General features: G+C 44.9%; 1 protein-coding gene across 1 annotated transcript; it reads left to right on the top strand.

Moving 5' to 3' along the window:
* Nucleotides 1-1,541: 1,541 nt before the first annotated feature.
* lcorl (ligand dependent nuclear receptor corepressor-like) lies at nucleotides 1,542-27,109 on the top strand. Its single transcript, XM_053618821.1, has 7 exons — nucleotides 1,542-2,421; nucleotides 5,706-5,771; nucleotides 6,292-6,371; nucleotides 6,624-6,738; nucleotides 11,430-11,621; nucleotides 11,943-12,012; nucleotides 22,594-27,109. Exons 1-7 carry the CDS (start codon nucleotides 2,325-2,327, stop codon nucleotides 27,107-27,109), a joined length of 5,136 nt encoding a protein of 1,711 aa, XP_053474796.1. The 5' UTR covers nucleotides 1,542-2,324.
* Nucleotides 27,110-27,512: the final 403 nt, after the last annotated feature.

Genomic DNA, 27,512 nt, shown 5'->3' with positions numbered 1-27,512 from the left:
AGTAGTGAACACTTGAGAACCCTTTTTTTATGAGTGTACCTAAGAGAATTGATACCTAAAGACAATTGGTTTTAAAGACAAAGATTGGTCACAACAGATATTGATTTAGTTTGGATTTTTTTTACTGCCTCTCTTATGTTTTTATCCATCCATCCATCCATCAATCCATCGCAGGGCACCCTCACATACACATTCACACACCCATTCATACACTACGGACACTTTGGACACCAATCAGCCTACCATGCACGTCTTTGGACTGGGGGAGGAAACCGGAGTACCCGGAGGAAACCCCTGCAGCACGGGGAGAACATGCAAACTCCGCACACACACACAGGACCACGGTGGGAATCGAACCCCCGACCCTGGAGGTGTGAGGTGAACATGTTAACCACCAAGCCACCGTGCGCCCCTCTTATTTTTATTGATATTTACATAATAAATAGTTGGTTTGACTATTTTGTAAATGCTTGAATAGTCTGTGTTGCCACTGCCAAAGACGTGTTCTTTATATAATAATATATTCCTCATAGAACACGTTTTATAGGCAGTTGATCGTGACGTTTTAGTGAATCTGAAAATTAGCCTATGATGTCAACTGATAGTTTCTAGTGATTTTTTGAGCATGCATTTTATGCACTTATACCACAGCCCTTTGAAAATCTCAAATCTGATTGGTCAGAAGACCAACAGTGCCTCGGACGCTATTTCCGGCTGTAACATGAACGATGGGTTGGTATCAATGCGTTTATTCTAATACGGTCTTATTTTACAGTAATAGCTCGTACACAGGGACTTGCTTTGCGTAATCTAAGACTAATAATAAACCGGTTCCTCCAAGATTTTGCGATCTCAGAAAAAAAAACCCCCATGAAAATTCTGAAAATGATTCAATCACATTAAGGAGTCCTGATAAAGAGTATGCAGGGTCTTTAACTAATAGTAATCTGTCATCAGCACATCTCTTTCCCCTGCAAATACACCTTTAATTCTCGGGTCTTCTCTTCGAAGCAAGTGTTTCCAGAACCGATGTAAAGGGTAGTGGACTAAGAGGACAACCTTGACATGTAGATCTAGATAGATTAAAAAAAGATGAAGTCATTAATTTATTTTTAAAAATCTACTTTCCCTTGGCCATGCTGTGCACAATACTGTATCCACCAAGCATTCTTTCCTTTCCGCACCCCGCCCACATCTCCCCTTACACTACCACTGTAAAACTTCAAACAGGAAGGAAGCAGTGTGTACAAGTAGAGACAATCACAACGCTTGGCTTGGGTTTGTGACGCTTTCACGCATATCCGGACCACTGTTTGAGGGATCGGTTCCTGTGTCCGGAGCGGTCCTCAAGAACAGTCTGATCCAACTTAATGAACTCCAATAAGAAATGTACTGACGAGTGATGGCAGGAGGGATCATGAGAAACACCTCAGATAAGGTTCGGGGAATCCACGTTCCGACCCGAAGTGTAAGTCAGGATCTTCACGATGTCTTTAAGTTCACCAATTAACATTCAGCAACCTTCTAAATAAATAAACTACCTGCAGAATTTAAATGCTTTCTGTCTCCCTCTCTTTAATTGTTAACCTTGTAACCTTGGAATATATATCACCACTGCTTTCCCTTCCCCCAACCATTCACCCACCCACACACATACACACACACACACGGCAGTCCCAACGAGGCCACTTTAACTGCTTCTGATATGGTTGCCATAGAGATAAAGCACCAGAGATCAAAAGAATAGTTCCTAATGGTCTGGGTGTGTGCAGTGGTTCACTAGTTTCGAGTGTTTTGCCCATTGTGTGTTATGTTTTTATCTCTATGGGGAGAAACGTTCGGGTAACTTCGCCCTGAACGCGATGGTGGAACGTGCACGTCGTCTAAATCTGAAAATGAAGCTTTGTTCTTCAATAAATGAGAAAATTGGAACAACTGTGGTAGGCTGTAGGAACAGTAAAACACCGGAGTATGTGCAGTTAGGGGAAAATAATCAACTTCGAGATCATCACATTATCCAGTCTTGGATTACTTTCCTATAACAGCACTACACTCAGGGGGCTTTCACTGCTAAACAGATCGCCACTGTTTCTGACCAATCAGAATGGGGATTGAACCGTCCTCCATTTTTTTTGATGTTATGGAGATTCTTTTGTGTGTGTGTGTGTGTGTGTGTGTGTGTGTTGTTTTCCACTGCGCTGATCCGGTTCCGCTCCTCCCGCGGTGTTGACGCGTGTCAATCTTTGGGGCGCGGGGAAGGCGCGTGACGTCGCGCGACGTCAGCCTCGGTAGAAGGGGGGAGCGGGTGCGCGCGGACGGGCGGAATGGCGACGCGGTGCTGCAGCGCGAGATGTTCGGCGGAACGGAAAGGGTTCCGGCGCGAGCTCGACTCCTGGCGGCACAAACTCATCCACTGCGTCGGTAAGCGGAAAACATAAATAAATAAATAAATAGTTATGTATAAATTAAAAAGAACGGAATTTATATAAAAAGGCGTCTTTAAATAAAGAAGAAGAAAAAAAACGGGAGAGAAGCGGCGTTGAGGCGGAGGGAGAATTACAGCAGCGGCGGCTTTCTCTCTCTCTCTTTCTCTCTCTCTCTCTCTCTTTCTCTCTCTCTCTCTTACTCTCAATGAGCTCGCGCGCTAACATGCTAACACGCTAATCTGCTTAGCTAGCACTTTCCAGGATCACAATAACGGCTAACCGATAACATGACACTAAATCCCATCACCACAGACCCCCAGTTTGAGTTAAGCGACCTCTAATACTAAAGCTATAACGCTTAAACGTGTTGTTATTAAACAATTATAACGCTATAATAACAACAGAGGCGGCTACAGCCTCAACCGCTAGCTAATGCTAACATGGAGCTAGCCAACAAATAAAGGCCGTGGCTCGGTCAGTGTTTTTTTGTGCTAGCTAGCATAACCGCTAATTAGTTTTCTGTTAAGCATAGCTGATAGCAAAGATTGTCAGGATTAGCATTAGTTAGCATTAGCTGTCCAGTGCTGGCTCCATTTTCTTTTGTCCCTCGGCTTCTCATCTTTTTTTGATTCGCGTCCTGGAGAAATTATATTTAAATCATTTTTAACACAAACATTTCAGTACGAGTTCGTTAGAGGTGTTGAATTTGAGGTGTTTTTGTGTTTTAATACATTTTTGTAGTCATGAACAGAGTGACAGGGTTGTGAATACATTTTTATTGCTCTTTTCTTTCTTCGCCGGTAATGCTAGCGTTTTTACAGCAGGCTAAATGCTAACTGCCTTAACGGCGATTTAGGGTTTAATAATATATAATTATTGATTTAAAAAATAATAATAATAATAATAAATGCTACATTAATCTAAAACTTTACACACCGTGCTCGTGTGTGTTTATATCTGAAAGGCAGTTAAATAAAGTCCGTGTTATTATTATTACTGTTATGTTATTCATATGTTGTGTTAATGTTGTCATATTTTATCATCTTTATTTAGAAAAACCTACACGCATGAATATAAAATATTAATATATTACTTATAATATATTAATGCATTGTTTAGTGCAAATCATCTGTGTGTTTTCAGTGGGTCTTAGGGTTTGAAATTTGATAACCAAGTCTAAAAATATCTTCGATTAGTCTCTCTCTCTCTCTCTCTCTTATTTATTTATTTATTTATTTTTAATTAGGATCACGATATTATTCGACCATTTAAATCTGTGACACAAAGCTGTGGTGAAAATAAAAGGAAAATGTGTTTATTATTACGAAATACCTGTGTGAAATGTGCACTTTGTACTTCCTTGTATGTACACCAAACACCAAAGGAAACAAAACCTTTCTCGGAAAGGTATTTTTGAAAACGTGACTTTTTCCGTAAAAAAAAAAAACCTGTTACGTTTGTCGTTATTTATCGCGTTGTTGTGACGAGCTGATGAGAGAGAGAGATGATTATGTGAGGAAAAGTGTGCCCAAAAAAAAAAACAAAACAAGGCTAGCACATATAATAAATAAACAGTTGTTCGGTTTATTTCTTCTCGGCAGTGTCGCGTACGTTAAAGTTGCGAGCGAGGTACGAGGATATGCGAACCTGCGCAGAGACTAGACCGTCAGGATCGAGTTAAAGAAAAGATTTTGTAAAAAACCTCAGCGATGAGGTAACTGTCCGGTCTTGACACAACATGGGACTCGCCGTGAAAGTCGTACCAACCCCAGTGTTTACAGTCTAATAAAGTAGATTAATACACGATTCGGCTTCACGTTTAAAGTTAGTTGCTTACTATACCGACAGAACGACAGGCGTTTACCTCCCAAACGTTCAATTATAAATCATTACAAAAAAATGATCTGTGAGAAAATTCATTAGTAAGTCCTTCTTTAGCCCTGTTCGGATCGGATTCGTTAATCAGCTGGACGTCTGTAATACGTTTTTTCGACACGTTTCCTCGGCGATATAAAACTCTTGCGATAAAATTTTACCACAGGAGGATATGCGAAAAGGTGCTGGAGTAGAGGCGGGGACGCTGTTATTTCCGTTTGGGGCGAACCAAGATTACCGCAACAATTGTAAAAATTAGGCTTGCTGCGATATTACACTCGATATCACTCGCCCACCACGGCACCGCCCCCACCGTAGTTTTACCTTTTTATAGTAATAAAAATCGTTTAGTTCAGTTCGAGACCGGACGCTACAATGAAAAACTGTACGCGTCTGCTCGATTCAGCACGAGCTAACTATTCAGCCTGTAATATTCTCAGAAAGGACGGAGAAAAACGGAGACGTTGCCGATCCGGACGGAAATAACATTCCAGAGGGGCTCCTGTAAAATAGGAAATTACCGCGTGTAAATTTAACCCCGTCCAAATGGGGTTTAAGTACATATATACGCATTTACACTCTTCAAAAATGCAGGGATTAGAGTTGCATAGCTGGCGCGCGTCACTTCTTAATTAGTGCTAAAAATACTCTCAACTATTTAACACGTTGTTTTTTGCCTGTAGACCGCCGTGCCTCTTGTAAAGCACACAGACTGTCGGAAAAAAAAATTTTTTTTTTAAAGGCTATTTTTCAATGGATTTGCTTACAGCGGTTTACACGGCAACCTGAAATTATTAATCGATGCGTATTGAATCAGGGAAAAATCTCAATACCGCCTGATTTTGTTTTGTGGGACATTAGTATATCATCGAGATATAAATGTCGAGATTTTATTTAGTAAAAGTATATAAAGTCCTATAAAAGGATCGTTTTTATTTTGTACGACATGATGCTTGGGTGCGTTCTTATTTTTATGAAAGTACTGAGAATGTTTCTGGTTTAGATTTTTTTTTTAATGAAAAGAAACAGTTGTATTAACTGTAACCTATCTAATCATATTCACCCATCATGGTTTAGTTAAAACCCTTTACAATCCTTCTTTTGAGTACAAATGTACTTCAGCGCATATGTAACACACAGGAAACACTGACGACTCGGTAACACCGTGATAATGATGAACACGCCGCATTTAATGATGTCGTAGCGGATGCTTTTTTCCCCCTGAATTTGATTCCTGGCCGTAATTGTTACCATGGTTACACTTAGCTAGCTAATTGACAAAGGGCGTGCGTATCTTACTCGTTAGTGCTGCTCCTCCCCCCCCCCCCAGATGGTATTTAGGAGGGGTTGTCATTTTTATTTCCCTTTCTATTTTATTATATCCTTTATATGTCTGTGTTTCAGGGTTTGAGAGTATACTGGAAGGAATCTATGGGTCGAGGCTGTTGCAAGATCTCAGCATATTCGACAGTGAGTTATTCTTTACGTGTTTAATATGACATATTACACAGACGTTAGACACAAGTACTCTAATTTGAAGTCTGACTCGTCTGTTTTTAATGCCCTCGTCTACTTCCTTTCGGTTCAGTTTCGTCTGCGCCTTTAAAAGGTTGCGGGTTAAAACGACGCGAGGCGAGTTCGTTAGACAAAGAACTGAGACTGTAGACCTTAAAGACTTGTATTTATGGGTATGGGTAGGTTATGTTTTTCCTCCAATTCTGCCGTCTGTACGTGAAAGCCGGGGCCGTTCTGCTCTTCCCCACTAACAAGTTATGGGTCAGACATTTATTTTTGAGTGCTGAACAATCATCTCCTTCCTGTTACACCCGCCTCCTCATTGTCTGCCCAGGTTTACTGCAGGTTGACGAGGGCGCTAACGTGTTACCGAAACGCGGCAGTGTTTTCACAGCTCGTCGTCGGGAGAAGAGTCTGACTTTGCTATTTTTAACATCCGTGAGTGTGTCTCTGTGGGTGTGTGTTTGCTTCTCAGATTGTGAGCCTGAAGCGACTGCTGATTGGTCGACAGATGTGCGCTGCTCCTTCTGCAACTTACAGCTCGAAAAAATCAGTGTAAGTGTGAAGTAAACGTTAGCGCTAATTCAGTAACTGCTACCTTTTCTGAACACGGTAAAATCTCTCTTTGTCTTTTAATTCTACAAAGATCGACCCTTGGAGATAACTTAAACCTCATCCTTGAATATTCCACAGTACGTTCGTGTGTGTGTATATATAAATAAAAGTACATTGATATGCTTTAGCGTTAATTTATGTTAAGTGCAACGTTGTTTATTTTAGTGAACGCTATCTCTGTTCTTGAAACAGGACCGCTTGCCTGACTCGCCCCCCCATGCCGAAACCCCCCCTCAGGGCATCAACACCTCAGACACACTCCAGTGCCAAGCAGACCAATTTCTGCATGCAGTCTTACACAAGAAAGGTAATAGATACTGTCTCACACACACGTACACCCCTCAGGCTTTAGCTTTATGGTATATGGTCACCGCGAGAGCTGTATACATCACAAAGGACATTCACGAGGTAGTGGAGAGCGGAGTGATTTGAGTCTTTGGGGGAAGTTGAGCCACCCCTTTTTTTTCTAGGCAACCCTAAACAGAATTGGTCATGTGACCACACATTTTTGAAGAGTCGTCCATTTTACTCACGCTGTGATAGAGAGAGGACCGTGGAATAAGTGGTAAGCACATTTCAAGGAGTCATGATTCTTATGTCTGAACAATTATAGACCGGTTTCAGGGAGAGAAAAAAAACATCTCACACAGGGGTTAGTGCTTTAGGAAGATATAATATGAGGCGATACTGTTAGCGTGACGTTAGCTCTAAACTGCTGGATGATACAAGTTTGTTAAAATGGCAGGAGTGGGGTAATTTGAGACAAAAGGCCTGGGTTAAGTTGAGCCTTATGATTATTATTAAAGTATCATTTAACTGTAATTCTACATTGCATTCTTGCATTTTATCACTGAAATGATGGGACATTTTGAATTTTAGACCAAAAACCATCATGGAATGCTTTTATAAATGGAAGACAGACAGGGCTTCAACTCGTCTTGTAGAGTTGGACAGAGCGGTGGGAGAGGTACAGAACGGGAGGTCCATACGTCTCGTGGTAAGGGACTAGAAGATCAACAAGGATGACTAAAGCTATACATGGATTTGAAACAACTATGGAGAAGTAGAACTGGACATGCCAGTCGACTCTTTGATGAAGAAATTGAGACAGAACTTAATAAAGAAAAAAAAAAAAGGCCATATAAAAAATCTAGCTGGAGTGTTTCATGGTCTAAGTGCCATGAAATGTCTTGAACTAGCGTTTGAGTTGGCACTATGAAATGATATTGATGTCCCTGCAAGCTGGATCAGGAAGGGAAAAGCAGGTTAGTCCAAGTGTGCATTTATATTAAAATAAATAAATAAATAAATAAATACAAATAGGGAATATCAATGATTATTTTCCCAGGAAATGTCCACCCTCACCTTGTGATTAGCTAAGAGAAGTGCCCACGAGATGACTAATTGGTAATCATTGGTTCTAAAAAGTACCAAATTGGGCATTTATTTAGAGATTATAGCTTCAACATGAGTCTCGGTGTAACCTTATAATTCAACTCGGTTTTATTTGTATAGCACTTTTAACAATGGACACGGTCCCAAAGCAGAAGTATAATCCAGGATATAGATTTTAAATGTATGAATTTACCCCTAATGAGCGAGCCAGAGGCGACAGTGGCGAGGAAAAACTCCCTGAGACGATACGACGAAGAAACTCTGAGAGGAACCAGACTCGAAAGGGAACCCGTCCTCATCTGGGTGACACCGGATAGTGCGATTATAAATAAATCCCTTCTATAAATGTTCTACATGGTCAAGTGAAATTGTGCAACCAGTATAGGCTAATCAAATATTGGCCTTTAAAGTTGTGAACTTTATCTTTAAATAAAACCTTTAAGAAGTCATTTGGTATTGAATTTGTCTTGCTTTGATTTAGCATATGAGATGAAATGTTTACACCCATGTGGCTCAACTTATCCTCTCCCTAGGCTCAATTTACCTCTCATTGGGGGCAAGTTGAGCCAAGAGACCACTTTTTAATTCGGAAAGTCATGTTTTGAAAACAGTTTATTTCATATCCAAAGTGATTATTCCCAGGGATGCGACACACCCTGAAATTTATGTACGTATTTTAGTTGGAGACATTACTACTGTCATCACTTTAAAGACACCTCAAGTATAAACTGGCTCAACTCACCCCGCTCTCCCTTACACATGATGTAGAGGGGACGACTAATTTGAAGAATAATGTAGGCACATGCCGAACGCTGCAGTGTAATGTCTAACTGATTATCGGCACATGCGTAACGCTCAAGCGATAAAGCCGAACATCCGAAACATCTGTTGAAAGTGGAAGGTGGACACCTCAGGGTTAATGGGATTAATTTTAATAACAAATGCAAAACTTCTCAGTGGGGAAAAACTGCAGAGCCACTTGGTACAGAACATGTGTAAGATAAGAGCTGGTCGTTAGTGGCCATTTCTGTCCACAATAGGAATTGAGCTTGATCGTGACTGTCAGCTCTCACTCTTGACAACTCACAGTTTTAACAGCAGACATAAAAATAACTTGAGTTGTCATGGCAATGAAATAATATCATCTCAGTGCCCTTGATGTCACAAACTCTTGGCTCAAGACTAGCAATTTTTTTTAGTGTTGCAGCCTAATCAATTTTGTCGCCTAAGAACCGCCTCTTCTGCAACGAGAATGCACGGAACAGTTCGAGATTAAGCAGGACCTCCAAAACCAGCACTGGCACCTTGTTGTTGAAACAGGGCTTAATGTCTTAGTGATAGCAATCTCCTGACATGTTTAAAAATACAATGAGGGGACTCAGAACAAGCCTGTGTCCTACTGAACTTTCGACAGAGTCACATCCAGAGTTCAAGCGATAAAAGGTGTGGGACCGCAAAGAGTTGATACAGTGACTGAACCGAGGTCCAGCTGGTGGCCTGAGAGAGGGGCAAGGATAGAGAGATAGGAATAGGGGACAGGGCTGTAAACATATAGAAAGGGCTTAAGACCTCTCTAGATTTCAAGACTGCCATTCATTTAGAAATTCACACAAAACCTAGGGCTTTATCAGTGTCTGACACTGGGAAATGATCACCAACTGAAACCAGGACCTGGGAGTGACATGTCTTGGTCTGTGAAGGACCCTGAGGAAGGAGCAGTACCTGCAAGTGGCCCTAAAGTGACACTGACGTAGGACGACTGGAATCTGAGTGTGACCCTTAGGAAGGAGCGGGACCTGTGAGTGACACAGAGGAGAGCCTGGGATTTGCGCATCACGATGGAGAAAGACTGGGATTTGCGAGTGACCTTGTGGAAGGAACAGGGTCTGTGACTGACCCTGGGGAAGGACCAGGACCTGTGAGTAACCCTGTGGACAGGTCGATGTTTGTGAGTGACTTGGCATAATGACCAGGAACCGCGGGGAAGGATCAATTTCTGTGCGTGATTATGGGGAAGAACCAGGACCTCTGAGTGACCCTGGGGAAGGATCAAGACCTGCCAGTGACCCTGAGGAAGGATCAAGACCTGCCAGTGACCCTGGGGAAGGTTCAAGACCTGCCAGTGACCCTGGGAAAGGTTCAAGACCTGCCAGTGACCCTGGGAAAGGTTCAAGCCCTGTCAGTGACCCTGAGAAAAGAGCAGTGTGTGTATGTATGTGAGGGACTCTGAGGAATGACCAGCGTCACTGTCTGCAAATAATACTGGAGAGGGCCTGTGAGTGACACCTGCCAAAGGTCCGTTGCTCACGAGTGACAACAGGGAGGGATCAAGGCCTGTGAGTGATACTCTGGAAGGACCAGAACCTGTGTGTGACACTGGAGAAGGACTACTGAAGTATGCTGGAAAGATACTACATTCCTACTGTGTAGGAAAAAGGCCAGGGGATCACATCTAGGGGACAACTCATGGCTCAACCTGACAGGGATCAAAGACGGAAAACACCGGAAAAGGATCTGGAGCTGGAGCTGAGACAACATAGCATCAAGACCTCAAGGCTGCCAAAGGAGCAGAGCTAAGAACAGGAACAGAGACCGAGACAAAATAACTAGCTGGAGCAGATTCAAGGCGAAGAGACAGAAACTGAGCAGAGAGCAGAACAGCAAATGGTCTAAGAGCCAGAGCAGAGATACAGGCATGGCTAGGAAACAGTAACAGTAATGGAGCCATGGTGACAGCTATAAACAGGCTAACACTGAAGCCATTATTTAATTAGAAGCTGGATGGACTTATGGCACCAAATCAAAAGCTAAGGCCAGGACCACATGGCTGATAGGCAAGGCTAGATTTAGAGGACATACATCCCAAGTATTGGTAGTTCTTGGATAAGCACTGGGTCACAGCCAGGAATAGGATGGTTACACCATAGTGATCAAGGAAATGGCGCACTTCTATTACACTGTGTCTCATTCACCCATTCACACACACAACAATGGTAGCAGAGCTGCCACGCAAGGCGCTAACTTGCCATTGGGAGCAACTTGGGGTTCAGTGTCTTGCCCAAGGACACTTCGGCATGTGGAGTCATGCGGGCCGGGCATCGAACCATGAACCCTACGATTAGTGGACAACCCGCTCTACCACCTGATCCACAGCCGCCTAAGAAGCAGGCATCTCAGAGGAAACAAATACACAAGATGCATACTTGGGTTACATTATTTACCTTTTGTTACCTAGACTCTGTACCTCCCTTTCAAGTTCCAGGCTGGCTGAAGTAAGTCAGAATGCACTGGCCTTTTGGTCAATGACTCATGAAAATTAAAACGAATTAAAATGAAAGACATTAGAGCTCCTCCAGTACCAAAGTTCTGCCAAGCACACCGGTACAACATAAAAGTAAACGAATTGCATTTGTCAAGGTCTTAAACAAATTGAGTGAGGTCTTCACGTTTGTTTTTCACAGTCCTGAACACAATGCCGTTAAAAAGACAGACACCCGTCAACTTTTTTGACCTTGGGCACCTTCTGGTGGGGGTAACAGAGCATGAGTTATATTTCATTGTTTACAAGAATTATTCATTGGTATGCTGTACTACATTACCCAGAATTCCCTGAGAGCTGCGACCCCATTATTCCGTTGGCCGCGCAGGAGTTGATGAGGAAGATGATTCGCCAGTTTGCCGTTGAATATGCGCATAAAATTCAAACGGTCGAAAACCAGAATGCCATCACGCAAACCGAGCCAGACGGACCACTGGACCTGACGCTCAGCCGCAACACACCGTGTGCGCAACAAGGTAACCGACACACGTGCACACATACTAAACGGACCTGTAAAAATAAAACCGTCTATGTTTTGGACCAGAACACACTTTTATTTTGTATCTTGAGCAGTTTGAACAGCATGTCTCTCCACCTTTATTTACCGTCATACTGGATGTGCGATTATGCAAGCGTGACAAGATTCATGCGGTTATTCTTTGTCAATCCCCCACAGCATATACACTATTTGTGTGCATGATTTATCCAATTGCACGTGCAAATTAGTGCTTGTTGTTTGGGATCGTATTAAATCAGAGCCAGTGTGTCTTAACGATGATGTTGTCTTGTCTTAGCAGATGGCGTTCTCGATCTCTCAAAGAAAAACACACCGTCTCTGAACACGCTCGCGCAACAAAGACTATCAGGGTGAGTTAGTTAACACTTTAGATTATGATCGACTGTGTGTGTGTGTGTGTGTGTCTGTGTGTGTGTGTGTAGGCATGAGTGTCTTAGTGCTCTGATTATGTCTTAAATGTTGTGCACATTTTTGAACTCTTAAAACTGAGTGTGTGTTAATCAGGTGTGTGTTAATGCGGAGAGTGTTGTGTTGCACTGAAGGGTTGACTCTTTTCTCACTTGTTGGACGGTAACGTCACGTGTGTGTGTCAGGGCTTCAACGGGCTGCACTGCCCAAAGTTATCGCTTTATTTCCGTTTACTCGTTACAATTTTCAGACTAAAGATAAACAGGAGCCAAACTCACACACAGACAGACCCACCCACACACACACACACACACACACATACACACACACACACACATGAACACAGGTCCAGACACATATTGTACGCCCCAAAAGTGAGGCTGTGTGTTAAACACACAAATAAGAAGCGAGTGATGTTACCAAAGACAAGGCGGTAAAGGAGTGGACCCTGAGTGCTTCCTGTCATTCGTCAGCTCACTCGTGCGTTTCTCGTCCTCCCACCCACCAGGAGACCAATCAGAGACGAGCGTCTGGGCCGCAGCACTCAGTTTGCTGACGGTTTGCTCTCTAAAGCCGTGAAGGATGTTCGCTCTGGTGCGCTGGACCTTCACAAAGCTGCCATACTATACGGAATACCTCAGAACACACTACGCCTCCATGCGGATCACACACACTCCGGCGCCACGCCTCTCGTGCTCGCCAACCACAACGGAGTGACTTCGTCCCGCACAGCTCTGCACACAGGTGAGACCAAAACGGCAACGTCCTGGACTCGGCCCCGGTCTGACCAGCCAGATCGCGCTAAACCGTCAGTGGAGAGTGCGGCGGCAGCATCCCTCCTTCACCGGCTGGTGTGTGAGCTGAGAGAACGCGGGGACGCGTGCAACACTCCGGCAGGGGGCTCTGCGCTGCTCCGCATCCCTCAGGTGCGTCCAGGCGTAACGACTCCGCCCTCTGACCTCAGCGGCCTTGTTGACGCCGTTTACCTCAACAGCAAGACCTCAGATCGTGTCAAGATCCTCCTCCCCAAACACAGCGACTGTAGCTCCACCCTCGAGTCCCGTCCACTGCAGGGGGACGTCCCCCCGCCGTGCGTGTGCGCCAGGAGCGTGGGTGGGAGCGCGAGTGCAGACGAATGTGTGGAGGAGAGCGACCGGCGCGACAAACAGCCGCGGAAGAAGCGCGGGCGCTACCGCCAGTACGACCATGACATCCTGGAGGAGGCTATAGCCATGGTGATGGGTGGGAAGATGACGGTGTCGAAGGCGCAGAGTGTGTATGGCGTCCCGCACAGCACGCTCGAGTACAAAGTGAAGGAGCGTATGGGGACACTGAAGACTCCGCCCAAAAAGAAGCCCCGCCCACCGGAACCAGGAACCTCAGGGACAACGCTGAACGCCTCGAAACGGTTTTAAACCTCAGTACTGCGATTAACCTCACTACTGCCTGCACACACACAAACCCACACCCACCTCATTCACTCACACACACAGACAAACGCCTCGTACAAGCTAAACCGTCAGGAACTCTAATGACGTAAACTTGAATATACACATTACTTACACATTTCACACACACACACACACACACACACACACGCACACGCCTTTATTCAGGGTTTCACTGTGCAGATCTGTAAGATATAAATTGTTCTATTTAAACTGCAAAGCACTGTTCAGTTAGAACTGAAGGATTCATTCAGGTCTGATTTTTAGGGAAGCTAATCTGCTAATGCTTATTGACACAGCGTTAACACCTGCACAGTGATAGGTGTTCATCGCTCAGAGATTGTATTTAATTATGTAAATTATTTATTTCCCCAAAACAAGCTCTTTAACACAGTGTTTGCATCTGCTGTTCAGGAAAAAAAAAAAACTTGGGGAAGGTAACACATTTTGGTGTAACATGCACTTGGTTTAGTGAAACACACTCTGGGTAGTGTAACACACCTTTTAATGTAACACACAGGTTAGTGTAACACTGTTTAGTATAACACGCACTCAGTTTAGTGTAACACACTCAGTTTAGTGCAACACACACTCAGTTTAATGTAATAGTTTACTGTAACATTCTCAGTTTAGTGTAACACACTCCAGTTTAGTGTAACACACTCCAGTTTAGTGTAACACACTCCAGTTTAGTGTAATAGTTTACTGTAACACACTCCAGTTTAGTGTAACACACTCAGTTTAGTGCAACACACACTCAGTTTAGTGCAACACACATTCAGTTTAGTGTAATAGTTTACTGTAACATTCTCAGTTTAGTGTAACACACTCAGTTTAGTGCAACACACACTCAGTTTAGTGCAACACACACTCAGTTTAGTGCAACACACTCAGTTTAGTGTAACAGTTTACTGTAACATTCTTTCAGTTTAATGTAACACAAAGTTTAGTGTAACACACAATTTAGTGTAACACACAGTTTGGTGTAACACAATTTAGTGTAACACACTGTTTAGCATAACACTCGATTTTGTATAAAACAAATGTAATGGTAATACACTCAGGTTGGTGTAACACTAATTTAACACTAATTTAATTTACGGATATGTGTGTGTGTGTTGCGTAAAACACACATTTAGTGTGACAGTTTAGGGAGGTAAGCGAATTGTGTGTAACACACACTTAGTTTAGTGCAACACACGTTTATGATGTGTAACATTCAGATGTGAAAGGTGTGTGTTGCATGTAACAAACAGCCAGTGTAGTCAAACACAGACTCGGGTTGGTTTAACACACACTCAGTTTCAGGAGGTGTGTGTATTGTGTGTAAGACCGGTATGGGAGAGGTGTGTGTAGTGTGTGTGTGTGTGACACACACTCGGTTTAGCGAGATGTGTGTGTGTGTGTACTGAAAGTGGAAGAATGGCATTTGGTGATCATTAAAACAGTTAATTTATTTCGACTAATAAGTGATGATGTCATCAGTGGCGAGGCATCAGGTGAGTTATTGTTTATGATCAGATGGATGCAGACGACGCTGTTTGTGTTAATGACGCTGTGTTAATTCCTTCAACAATGAGCATTTAGGCATAAGAGTTGTTTTGTTTTTTTGTTTTGTTTTTTTTTAAATTAACGCTGTTGGGTGTGAATCAGATTGCTCAGTATGTACGTGTGTAATTTCTTATTAATTTTAGCACATCACCGGAAAACCTCACTGGTACAATAACCTCGGCCTAAAACCTCGCTGAGATAATTAACACTGCAGTCAAATCAGACTGGGATAATTATTATCCCCCCCCCAAAAAAAACCTCAGTGGGACAATTAACACCACCGTAAAAACCTCACTGGGACAATTAACACCACCATAAAACCCGCAGTGGGACAATTAACACCACCATAAAACCCTCAGTGGGACAATTAACACCACCGTAAAACCCTCAGTGGGACAATTAACACCACCATAAAACCCTCAGTGGGACAATTAACACCACCGTAAAACCCTCAGTGGGACAATTAACACCACCGTAAAACCCTCAGTGGGACAATTAACACCACCATAAAACCCGCAGTGGGACAATTAACACCACCGTAAAACCCTCAGTGGGACAATTAACACCACCGTAAAACCTCAGTGGGACAATTAACACCACCATAAAACCCTCAGTGGGACAATTAACACCACCGTAAAACCCTCAGTGGGACAATTAACACCACCGTAAAACCTCAGTGGGACAATTAACACCACCATAAAACCCTCTGTGGGACAATTAACACCACCGTAAAACCCTCAGTGGGACAATTAACGCCACCGTAAAAACCTCAGTGGGACAATTAACACCACCGTAAAACCCTCAGTGGGACAATTAACACCACCGTAAAAACCCCACTGGGACAATTAACACCACCATAAAACCCTCAGTGGGACAATTAACACCACCGTAAAAACCCCACTGGGACAATTAACGCCACCGTAAAAACCTCAGTGGGACAATTAACACCACCGTAAAACCTCAGTGGGACAATTAACACCACCATAAAACCCTCTGTGGGACAATTAACACCACCGTAAAACCCTCAGTGGGACAATTAACGCCACCGTAAAAACCTCAGTGGGACAATTAACACCACCGTAAAAACCTCAGTGGGACAATTAACACCACCGTAAAACCCTCAGTGGGACAATTAACACCACCGTAAAAACCCCACTGGGACAATTAACACCACCGTAAAAACCTCACTGGGACAATTGACATCACCGTAAAAACCCCACTGGGACAATTAACACCACCGTAAAAACCTCAGTGGGACAATTAACACCACCGTAAAAACCCCACTGGGACAATTAACACCACCGTAAAAACCTCAGTGGGACAATTAACACCACCGTAAAAACCCCACTGGGACAATTAACACCACCGTAAAAACCTCAGTGGGACAATTAACACTACTGTAAAAACTCCACTGGGACAATTAACACCACCGTAAAAACCTCACTGGGACAATTAACACCACCGTAAAAACCTCCGTGGGACAATTAACACCACCGTAAAAACTTCTGTCATGATCAACACCACTGTAGAACCTTATGTGAAACCTTGGACCATTAGCACCTCCATAACAAACCTCACTCACCACCATAAACCTCGCTCAATTAACACCACCGTAAAACCTCGCCGAGATAACTAACATCACTGTGTTAACTGCGATGTTAACACTGCAACAAAACCGTGCTTTACCGAGATAAGCACTGCATTAAAACCTCAAAGCACTTCATTAAAACACTGCTTTAACATCTAGGAGTTAATTAACACTGCAGTAAAAATCTTAGCAAAGCTACTTAATGCTGCAGTAAACACCTCGTTGGGACAGTTAACACTGCAGAAGGATAGTTAGCACTGCAGAAAAACCCGACAAAGCTAATGAACACAGCGCTTAAAAACCACATCAAGACTGCAGTAAACACCTTAAAGGTGTAATTAACACTGCAGTCAATGCTAGATAGATCATTAACACTGTACTGGGACAGGTCACACTGCAGTAAAAAAAACACTCGTTGGGACAGTTAACGCCGCAGTCAGTGCCGAGGAGAGATAATTAACACTACAGTAAAACATGACAAAGCTAATTAACACTGAAGCCAAACCCCTACCATTGGGACAATTAACACTGCAGTGAACGCACCTCAATGGCATCGTTAACACTGTAGTCAGTACTTGGAGATAAATTACATGCCCCAAGTCCTCACCTCGATAATTAACGCTGCACTAAACACCTCGTTCGGATAGTTAACACCGTATTCAGTACTGACAGAAATCGTTTAAAAATGCTGCAAATCCACACTTAGATAATTAACACTGCGACTAAAGCGTGCCGAGATCCGTTCCAATGCAGTAATCCCTCGCTGGGAGAATAAACACCGCAGTAAACCTCACCGAGATAATTAACGCTCCAGTTAAACCTCATGTAATTAACGCTGCTGAGTTTAATGTTCATGTTGATGTGATTGTGATTTTCTGCTGTAACCAAATGAACCATTCAGGGCGACCTCACTCTCCGCACAACGCTGCTGTACTGACGTCTGTAACACACCACTTGGAGTGTGTGTGCGCACGCGTACGTGTGTGTGTGTGTGTGTGTGTGTGTGCATGCACGTGTGTGTGTGTGTGTGTGTTTTATTCAGGGCTAAACTGCAGCGCTGCTCTCGTCTCTGATGTGTCTTTATTAGTAGTTACTTTATCCTCAAAGATAGCATTCATGTATTTAACACTGTAACATACATACTGCACACGCGCACACACACACACACACACACACACACACACACTTTACACGCTTGCCTGTGGTGTGTTCACTGCATGAACCTTTTTACTAATTCTATTAACATTTTTTAATTGAAGTTGTGAAACGCTCGAGGGACGAGATTCGGTTGCACTTTACACAAGCTACATACACAAAGACCCATACACACACACACACACACACACACACACACACACACACACACACACACCTGTGTTTATTGCTAAACGGTTTAAAGTGCAGCCGCAGAAATGAAATGTGAATTTTGTGATTCAGGAATGTGCTGTTAATGACATGTTAATGACGTGTTAGTGTTTTGTGAGAATTGTGTTTACGTTATTTATAAAGAAAGCCGCTCGGTTTCTGCCGTGTAAACTGAATGTCATGACATCAGTGCCTGTTATTAACGCGTTCGCATGAACAACGAACAGCTTTATAAGTGTGCATTAACACCCGCGTATGGGTGTTAGTGTTGTCGGGACAGGCACTGCGTTAATTTAAGAACAGATTTTTATCCGTGAATTGATTTCTCTCTCCGTCGTTAACATTTTAACGATCCCGTGTAAACAGCGGGCGTGTGCCGATACTCGGTTGTACGATATCCCGATGGTACGCTCATCACGGGCTCGACTGGGCGATCGGCCGGCCGAGACGTGACGGCGGTTTTCCACGTCCTTCTCAATCCCGTCATTCCTTCGGCCAAGCCAAAATCGACCGGGTGCCGAGCGTCACTATCGTAAAAGGCGATAACATCGTAGGTCATAAGGCTTTTAATCGCTCTCGGAGTATCGGCAACATCCTCACATCTGGTTTCGATTAATCAGAGACGTTATTTCAGTCTGTGCTTTAAAATCCTCGTTTATTCCGCGTCGGTATTTCGACTCGCGTGTCGACGGTTTTTGTTTTTCCTCTGTTTTTGGACCACATTAATGTAAACGTCGTTTCAGCAACGATGAATTCAGGTAAAGAAACCAAATTTGATTCTTGAGTTTGGTTAATGTAGCCATAAAAAGTGAAATCCTCAGGGTGAGAGAGAACAGAGACCAGAGTTAATAATAATAAAACCTGCCCGCTTCATTTTCGGTGTATGATTAATCATTTCATTTCAGTGTTGTGTGTTAATTTAAGCTTGGTGCAACGTAAGGATAGCGTATTGATTTCATTTCAGGGTTTGTAATTTAATAATGGTTTTGTTTTGTTGTACTCAGGGCTTGAAATTAACCAACCGTTAACCAATTGTAATGCAAAAAAAACAAAACAACAACAAAAAAAAAAAGTCTCCTGGCCACAGCACAAACTCCGTCTCGAGTTCTCATGATGACTGAAATGAAGTGTTTTTATTATTATTACTATTATTACTGTATGTTGTTGTATTTATTCTCTCCGCAGTGAATTCGAGAACTTTTATATCCTGAATCACAGAATATTTCCGGAATATTCCGGCGTTTTTCCGACACGTCCGATTACAGGCAAAGAACTTTGACACGGTTCTCGGGTAAACAAAATGGAGGCGGTCGGTCTTGGGTTGCATTGGAGAACCGTGTCGAACTTCTTGTCGGCAGTAATCACACGTGGACTACAGACACCAGGTTGGAAAATACCGGAATTTTGCTCTTTTTGAACGCCGTCGTCGTATTCATGTCACGCCGCTGCACCTCTCAGTCCGAGAACGCGCCGGGACCGTCGTTATGGCGAGTTCTGCGTTCAGACGGCCGCTGAGAGTCACCGTTATCGTCACGTTAATTTCGAGCCCTGTGATGTCCGTTGTAATTTCTAGCGTGATCCGTCACGCCTTTTTTAATTCAAACAAAGAACAGAACAAAAGTAGTGACTGGGTTTTAGTACTCGGAAACACAACTGCAGTCGGGGTGATGAACCGATGATCACGTGACGTTTAAATCGGGACGTGCGTTAACGCCGCGTGTGACGGCGTGGTGTTCGCGCAGTGCGGGGTGTAATCGGGGGGGAGGGGGGGGGGGCGTTTCCCTGCACTTCGATTTGATTCCGATTTTCCTCTTGAAATGTTTGTGTATTATTTCTGTGTTAATCAGGAGAAGACTTGACTGTGTTGAGCTTAAGTGTGTTTGAATTTGTGTTGAAGCACTTCATTGTTTTTAAATGTGAACCGTGTTCTGCATGCTTTTATTCTAGCTCTTTATAAAAGTTATATTTCTCTAATTGTGATGATTAATGATTAATTGCATTATTATTATTATTATTAATCAGAGAAGGGCTTTTCGCTCAGCAAGTCCACTGAACACTCATGAATCTTTAACAATTTAATTTATAAAGCTGATAAATAATTCTTATTGATGTTAATGTGTAATGCTCGCTTTGATTTTGAATCGTTTTTAAAGAAAAAAAAAAAAAAGTCTTCAAAAATGCTATGACAATAAAGTGCATTAAAATCTGTGTGTATCTTTATGTGCTGGTTAATTAACATGTCTGAAATGTGTAATTAGCATCCTCATAAACGATTAGGTTTGCTTTAAGTGTGTGTGTGTGTGTGTGTGAGGATAATTCATGCCAGGTTGACTCTCTGATTCTCAAATCCAAGGTTCCCCCAGGTGTATTATTAAGTTTGAATCCCTGTGTGTGTTCTGATGGGTCTCCGTGTCCATTGTTCTGCTGACTTTGCTACATTAATGTGGGGAACAAACTAAATAAAACTAAAACATGTTTATGGTAACGCATGTGAATAAAACTGTCCACAGAACTAAAGAATAAAAAAATATATTTAATATATAAAGAGCCAAGAATTCTGAATAGAAAAGATCACACAGATCCTCACACTGTGATCCCATCCTTGCTTTAACATTATTATTATTATTATTATTATTATTAAGTATTGTAATAACTGATGAGATGATACGAGGATGAATTGGGACGTGTAAAACAGTCGAGTTCTGCAGAATTTATCTGAACACTTAGAGTTAAAGTCCCGGTGAAGTGTCCTTGTCGAAATATCCTAAAAGACGGCAATAAGAAACTGGTACAGGATTGTAATTATAGTTACTTTCACATTTTGGACCCACTCCTATAATATTCCTGTAGGAATTGTCTTATAGGACAAGAGTTAAAGAGCCTGTAGGACCACGTCTACAGCACTTTTAACGGGATCCACGATATTTAAAAATCCGAAAGGTGCGGTTTTCCTCTGTAATTGCCTGGAAAAGCAGCACGTCTTGTCCTAATATTTAGTTGTACGCACGGTATATGCTTTAAAGCTTGAAATAAAAGAACGGTTTAAAACTTTTTGATCCTAGAATTATTAATAATTAATGACCAATACAGAGTAAGATGTTTACAGGATGGTTTCTGAAGATTTATGTCTTGAGAGAGAGAGATATGTAAGGGATTACGTTTAATTGAAGGAATTATAATAAATAGTTATTAGAGAGAGAGAGATTGTGTGTATGTGAATTATCTGTGTCTGTGACGCGTCTCGACTAATAATGAAGCTGTGGGTTTACTTATAACCGATTCAAAATCATTGAACTTTATCTTCTGCAGTCCGTCAGATTTATCTTGTGCCTCGGCCCATTTATCAAAATGACCGTATTCACCATATAAGTTAAATGACACTCAAAGATCATCTGTTTAGCCAAGTAGGGTAATTAGGAAAGGTTTATATTAGGAAAGAGCTGTCCCACTCTGTATGCAACTGTAAGTGTATGTTACTATACTATTAATAGGCAGCGCATTAATTCAGAACGGTGATTAATGTGACTGGGACTACCTGTGAATTCAACGTTCTGTAAGTAATACTGTAAAATACTCTAAAAAAAATTTTATTTAAAAAAAATACTCTATCGGGATTTTGGAGCTATACGACAACACGACATTTCCATTAAAATACAAGTAGAGTTCCAATAAGATCCTACTAGATAAACTGAAATTACGTTCCTCACAAAATCACCAAGTCAGGGCGGGACATATCAAGTGGCTCCTCCCCCTTTTTAAAATCACCAATCTCATCAGCCATGATCAGATAAATAAATGCATGGGGGTACAGGGGTGACCGCGAGTGTATACTGTCGACGGTAGAAGACTCACATTAAAAATTACATTAATGGGCGGCTGTGGATCAGGTGGTAGCGCGGGTTGTCCGATAATCGTAGGGTTGGCGGTTCAATGCCCGGCCCACGTGACTCCACATGCCGAAGTGTCCTTGGGCAAAACATTGAACCCAAAGTTGCTCCCGATGGTAGGATAGCGCCTTGAAGGGCAGCTCTTCTACCATTGGTGTGTGTGTGAGAATGAGTGTACGAGAAACAGCGTAAAGCGCTTTGTAGAGCCACTAAGGTTAAATGGCGCTATATATATATATATATATATATATATATAAATAAAAACACCTGTGACCAATGCAGAAGTCTTAACAAGATCACCTCTTTTCTAACACACCTAGCTGAAATAAATTACTGGCGCCACCACTGGTGATTTAGCAGCTCCTCCATTTGATATGTCTCTCATGCTTACAAGTTTAAGGTTACATATTTGCAGGGTATTTAAAGTTTACCCTGGATGCTTTAATGTGCATAAAGTCTGACCGTGACTGGCTTGTTCAATTAGCCGAAATGCTGCAAAGGAATAGAAAACAAAAGTAAGAAGAAATACAAGACGTAGAGCGTGTGATTTGAGACAAAGCAGGTGCCACGTTTTGGCAGATATGTCGGATTTGTGCTGCTGTAATGTGAACATGGAGAAAATAGAGAAACTCTTGCTACCCAGTGTGAGTGATGAGTAACGATGTGTCCCTCATTTACCTGTAGCTGTTTGGAGACAGAGAGAGGAGAGGAGCGGAGAGGTACGGCGCTGGAGGAGGTGATGACATCGCTTTGTGCTCACCACAGAGTCCTGCTGTTGCACATCCTGCAGGAAATGACGCCATTCTTGCCAAAGGACGAGTGTGGGGTGGTGGCGGCTCAGAGGGACGTGCGTGGGACAGCAGGGACTCCGAGGAGCGAGCATGGTGGACACTGCTGTCGTGCTGATGAATCGCTGTGCGTGTTGAGTAGCTGTGTTGCGGCCGGGTGCGTATGCCCGTGCAAGCTTGGAGTGTGCGCGCTGCGTTCCGTGTGTGTGTGTATGAAGAGCTGTAGCGGATCCTCCTGTCGGAGCGTCGCACTCGGGTGTGCCGGCCGCTGCGCTCGCTCCCGGATACCGGTGTGCCAGAACACACACGGCAACGACATCACACACGGTGCACACACAGGTAGCGTCACACACTCGCGCTGCCACAGTCCATCCCCTCCCCCGCTGTCGCCGAAACCGCAGGACGCCGAGAGCAGTCGTGATCCAGACATGCCCGGGCTGAACACACACACCCTGAATACACAGCCTCCACCTCTCCTTCCTCACAACACACACACTGATCAAACACTGACGCCCGAGACACACGCCAAGCCTGAACACTTAATAGACTTGATGGACAAGTTCACCGACACGCTCATGGAAGCGTCGGAGCGAGAGTGGAGTGTGCAGACGCACGCGGGCGACAGCGTGAAAGCGTGTGATGACACGCACCTGACCGAGATCATCACCACCGTCTTGCACAGCAGCAGTGAGAAAGACTACAACCTGAAGGAGCTCTTCGAGCAACACCTCGCCTCTGAGAAACGATCCCCTCAGACCCGCTCACAGAGGCGACAGGAAGTGATGGAGGCCATAAGCAGGTCGCATGACCAACCCGCAACACGCAGGCAAAGCCTACAGATCAAACGAGACCTTGCGCGACTTGAACCCGACATTTCTAGGAAGAAGAAGAGGAAGACGTACCCGATTACCCATGGCACACACGCTCAGAGCCCGGACACGCCCACTTCACACGCTCAGAGCCCGGACACGCCCACTTCACACGCTCAGAGCCCGGACACGCCCGCCTCACACGCTCAGGGCCCGGACACGCCCGCCTCACACGCTCAGGGCCCGGACACGCCCGCCTCACACGCTCAGAGCCGGGACACACCTGCCTCACACACTCAGAGCCCGGACACGCCCAACACACATGCTCAGAGCCCAGACACACACCCCTCACACACTCAGAGCCCGGACACGCCCAACACACATGCTCAGAGCCCAGACACACACCCCTCACACACTCAGAGCCCGGACACGCCCAACACACATGCTCAGAGCCCAGACACACACCCCTCACACACTCAGAGCCCGGACACGCCCAACACACATGCTCAGAGCCCAGACACACACCCCTCACACACTCAGAGCCCAGACACGCCCGCCTCACACGCTCAGAGCCCAGACACGCCCGCCTCACACGCTCAGAGTCCAGACACGCCCAGCATACTCAGTCCGAGCTCAGACACGCTCAACTCACACACTAAGAGCACGGTCACAATTAAGTTACATGCTCAGAGCCCAGACACGCCCAACACACATGCTCAGAACCAAGACACGCCCAGCACACATAGTAACATATCAGTGACGTGTACAGAGAAAGCAGAGCCCTGTGGCACTTTGAGGTCACGGCGGAATATCGTCCGCCCTCAACACTTGTCTTCTTATGTCACCGAGCCAAGGAAGATGTTTTACGCTGCCTGTCGCTCTGCTAAAGCTAACAGCACCCCAACACATGGCACCGACACGACTGAACCCCCACCCAGTGCTGTGACAGAACAACCCAGAACTCCACCTGCTTCACCTAACAAGAGAAAACTCTGTAAGGACGAGAACAGTGAACAGTCTCATGCTGAACGTCGACCAAGGGTAAAGACACGCCGTTCTGAAGACATAACACAATCCCCAAGTCCTGTTACCAATGACTCCACAGACACTGACGACGTCAAGTACGTCAGTCCAATAAAACTCATGCTAGTGTCGACTATTAAAGATGAAGATGGCGTTAAGTACACACTCAGAGCTGCACAACCACAAAATGATGAAGAATCGTTCGATCCGTGTGTGGAGGCGTCGTGGGCGGGAAACACAATCAAAGAGCAGGCCAAGGATAAAACTATAGTGACGACAAGCAACGAGCGTACCGAAAAGCTCTCTACAGAAGACTCTGCTAACACAGAGGGTCTCGGCGACTGTGTAAATAGCGTTAACGAGACTGATCCGACTATTAAGAGGCGCCCTGGACGACCCAAAAAGCTAAAAGCTCCAACAGAGAAAGCAGTGAAGCGTCCAATCGGCCGACCGCGGAAATTCAAACCGGTGGACACAAATGCAGTTTCCGGTGAGGACACGGAAAAACAAAGAGCAGAAGATGTGTCGAGCGGAGAGGATGGCAATAAAAACCTAAAGATCATCATTACATACGGGAGGCGGAAAGCACGTAGGATGGTGTGTGAAGGACACGGTCCTACAGAACAAAGCAAAGGTAATGGAGCTTCTTTAAAACGAAGCAGCAATGCAGAAGAGAATGCGCAGTCCACACAGGCACAAGTCAGCATGAAGAAAGATCAGTTTAACCTAGTCATGCCTGTGGAGGACAGGAAGTGTCTCACGCATTCAATCATGTGTCCAAAGCAGAGTGACGAAGCAGGGACGAGGAGACCAGGACGACCAGCTAAGGTCAAAATCTCAGGGATTTCCGTTACTGTTACCACGGTTTCACCACGGCAGCGCAAAATCCACATGAAGCGAGACGTGAGAGAACCGGCTGTACAGCGACGGGCACTGGTCACGCAACTGGAACTGAATGAAGAACAGGAGACAATCACTGAGGAAATGCAAGCCTCCGTTAGACACTCAGTCAGAGAAAGAAGACCTTCCATCCATCTGCTGCGGTGTGTCGCGATGTCACGTTCTAACACACAGACACCCAGACCTCGCAAACTGCTGCTGAACAGAGCTAACGTAACCCACCAGGAGACGCAACAGCATGAACCTCAAAACGCTAATGACACCAAGACCAGGCCAAACACTTCTCCACAGGATGCCGTCCATTTCCCAGCAGAGTCGGTCGAGTCCCTCTTTGATGCGAATCTGCGGTGGTGGCCGCCGTCCGCGTCACCCGAGTCGTTAAAGCAAGAGATGAACAGGCGGCTCAACGTGATGAAAGAGACGTGGGTTTCGGACACGTCAGACGCAACCACGTCAGATGAGGACAACAGCTCTGCTCCAAGTTCGTCCTCAGTGAGGATGCTGTTTGAGCGAGACTGCAGCATGGAGACGCTGTGCTCCTGGTTCATGCAGACAACCGAGACGCAGTCTCTCGCCATCGTAAAGAAGGCCAACAACCGAAATCCATGTGAGGTTTTTCAGTATAGCTCAGTCCAGGCGAGTAATAGACCGAACTTATGCTCAAGTCTGCAAGCAGAGCGGCTCAGGAAATGCGTCAAGAAATTCGCTACGGTTGTCCCGAAAAGCCCGGCGAAACTCCGGCGAGCACAAGCGCAGATCCGTGGCGCACAAAACGGTTACACCAAGCAACGTGTGTCGGACACGACACACGCCGATACCGAGAAATCACAGCAGTGTGGAGCGTGGCGCCTTTATAGAACTGTGCTAGATCGAGCAAGATCACGATTCAAATCCAGGACCAAGAACACCGACGTAGACTATAAAAGCCTTAACGAGCAGGAGGAGAGCGGGATTCAGCCTGCGAGTGTGTCTGAACACGGTCTACTGAACACAGTACAGAGCAAGTCCCGCAGGACATCGACTCAGCAAAAGCAGATCGCTGCTAATGCCTGGAGTGCGCACACACTGAGGGAGTGCAAAGTGTTTCTGAAGAAGTTAAACTCCGCCAACACACGCTCACCGTCTGAGGAGTGTAACGACTGCACGGTGAGGTTCAGCGTATCGCCTGCCGGAGGCGGGTCTGCGCAACATCGGGGACAAGGGGTCAGAAAGTGCATTAAACTGGAGAAGAGGAGTAACTCGGGCCCCTCCACACGGCAGCAGAGTAAGGTAAACAGGAAAGGAAGGCACTCCTGCACAAATGTGTTGCCTCCATCACCGAAACGGCAGCGCAGCAGCAGAGGAGTGATGGCAGCCAAGTGGTCCGACTTTATACTCGGTGAGTGTTTTACACCCCACATGACCGTTCACCTCATTTTTAACTTTACTATAAAAGGTACTGTTGTGCGGCACCATTACATCACATCTTTACACCAAAACCAGCCCATTACACTGCTGACATTACAGTGCGTCACACCACCGCCTCACTGCACTGACTCGACACCACACCGCCTCACCACCGCCCTGACGCGACACCACCTCACCACTGCCTCACTGCACCGACACCACCGCCCTGACGCGACACCACCTCACCACCACCTCACCACCGCTTCATGCGACACCACCTCACCACCGCACTGACGCGACACCTTCTCACCACCTTCTCACCACTGCCTCACTGCACTGACACGACACCACCTCACCACCGCCTCACCGCCCTGACACGACACCACCTCACCACCGCTTCATGCGACACCACCTCACCACCGCACTGACGCGACACCTTCTCACCACCGCCTCACTGCACTGACACGACACCACCTCACCACCGCCTCACCGCCCTGACGCGACACCACCTCACCACCGCTTCATGCGACACCACCTCACCACCGCACTGACGCGACACCTTCTCACCACCTTCTCACCACCGCCTCACTGCACTGACACGACACCACCTCACCACCGCCTCACTGCACTGACACGACACTGTCACACCACTGCATCAACCTACTGACTCTTCCTGTGAAACCCAATATCTGTGTGT

This window comes from Ictalurus furcatus, chromosome 29, assembly GCF_023375685.1.
Source record: "Ictalurus furcatus strain D&B chromosome 29, Billie_1.0, whole genome shotgun sequence".
Taxonomy (NCBI): domain Eukaryota; kingdom Metazoa; phylum Chordata; class Actinopteri; order Siluriformes; family Ictaluridae; genus Ictalurus; species Ictalurus furcatus.
This window is presented reverse-complemented; position numbering and strand designations above follow the sequence as displayed.

Bases quoted from the DNA above. Each gene is read 5' to 3' on its own strand.
- lcorl (XM_053618821.1), top strand. From the start codon at position 2,325: ATGGCGACGCGGTGCTGCAGCGCGAGATGTTCGGCGGAACGGAAAGGG. The intron at 5,772-6,291 runs GTGAGTTATTCT...TTTGCTTCTCAG, and splicing joins AGATCTCAGCATATTCGACA to ATTGTGAGCCTGAAGCGACT. The intron at 6,372-6,623 runs GTAAGTGTGAAG...TTCTTGAAACAG, and splicing joins TACAGCTCGAAAAAATCAGT to GACCGCTTGCCTGACTCGCC.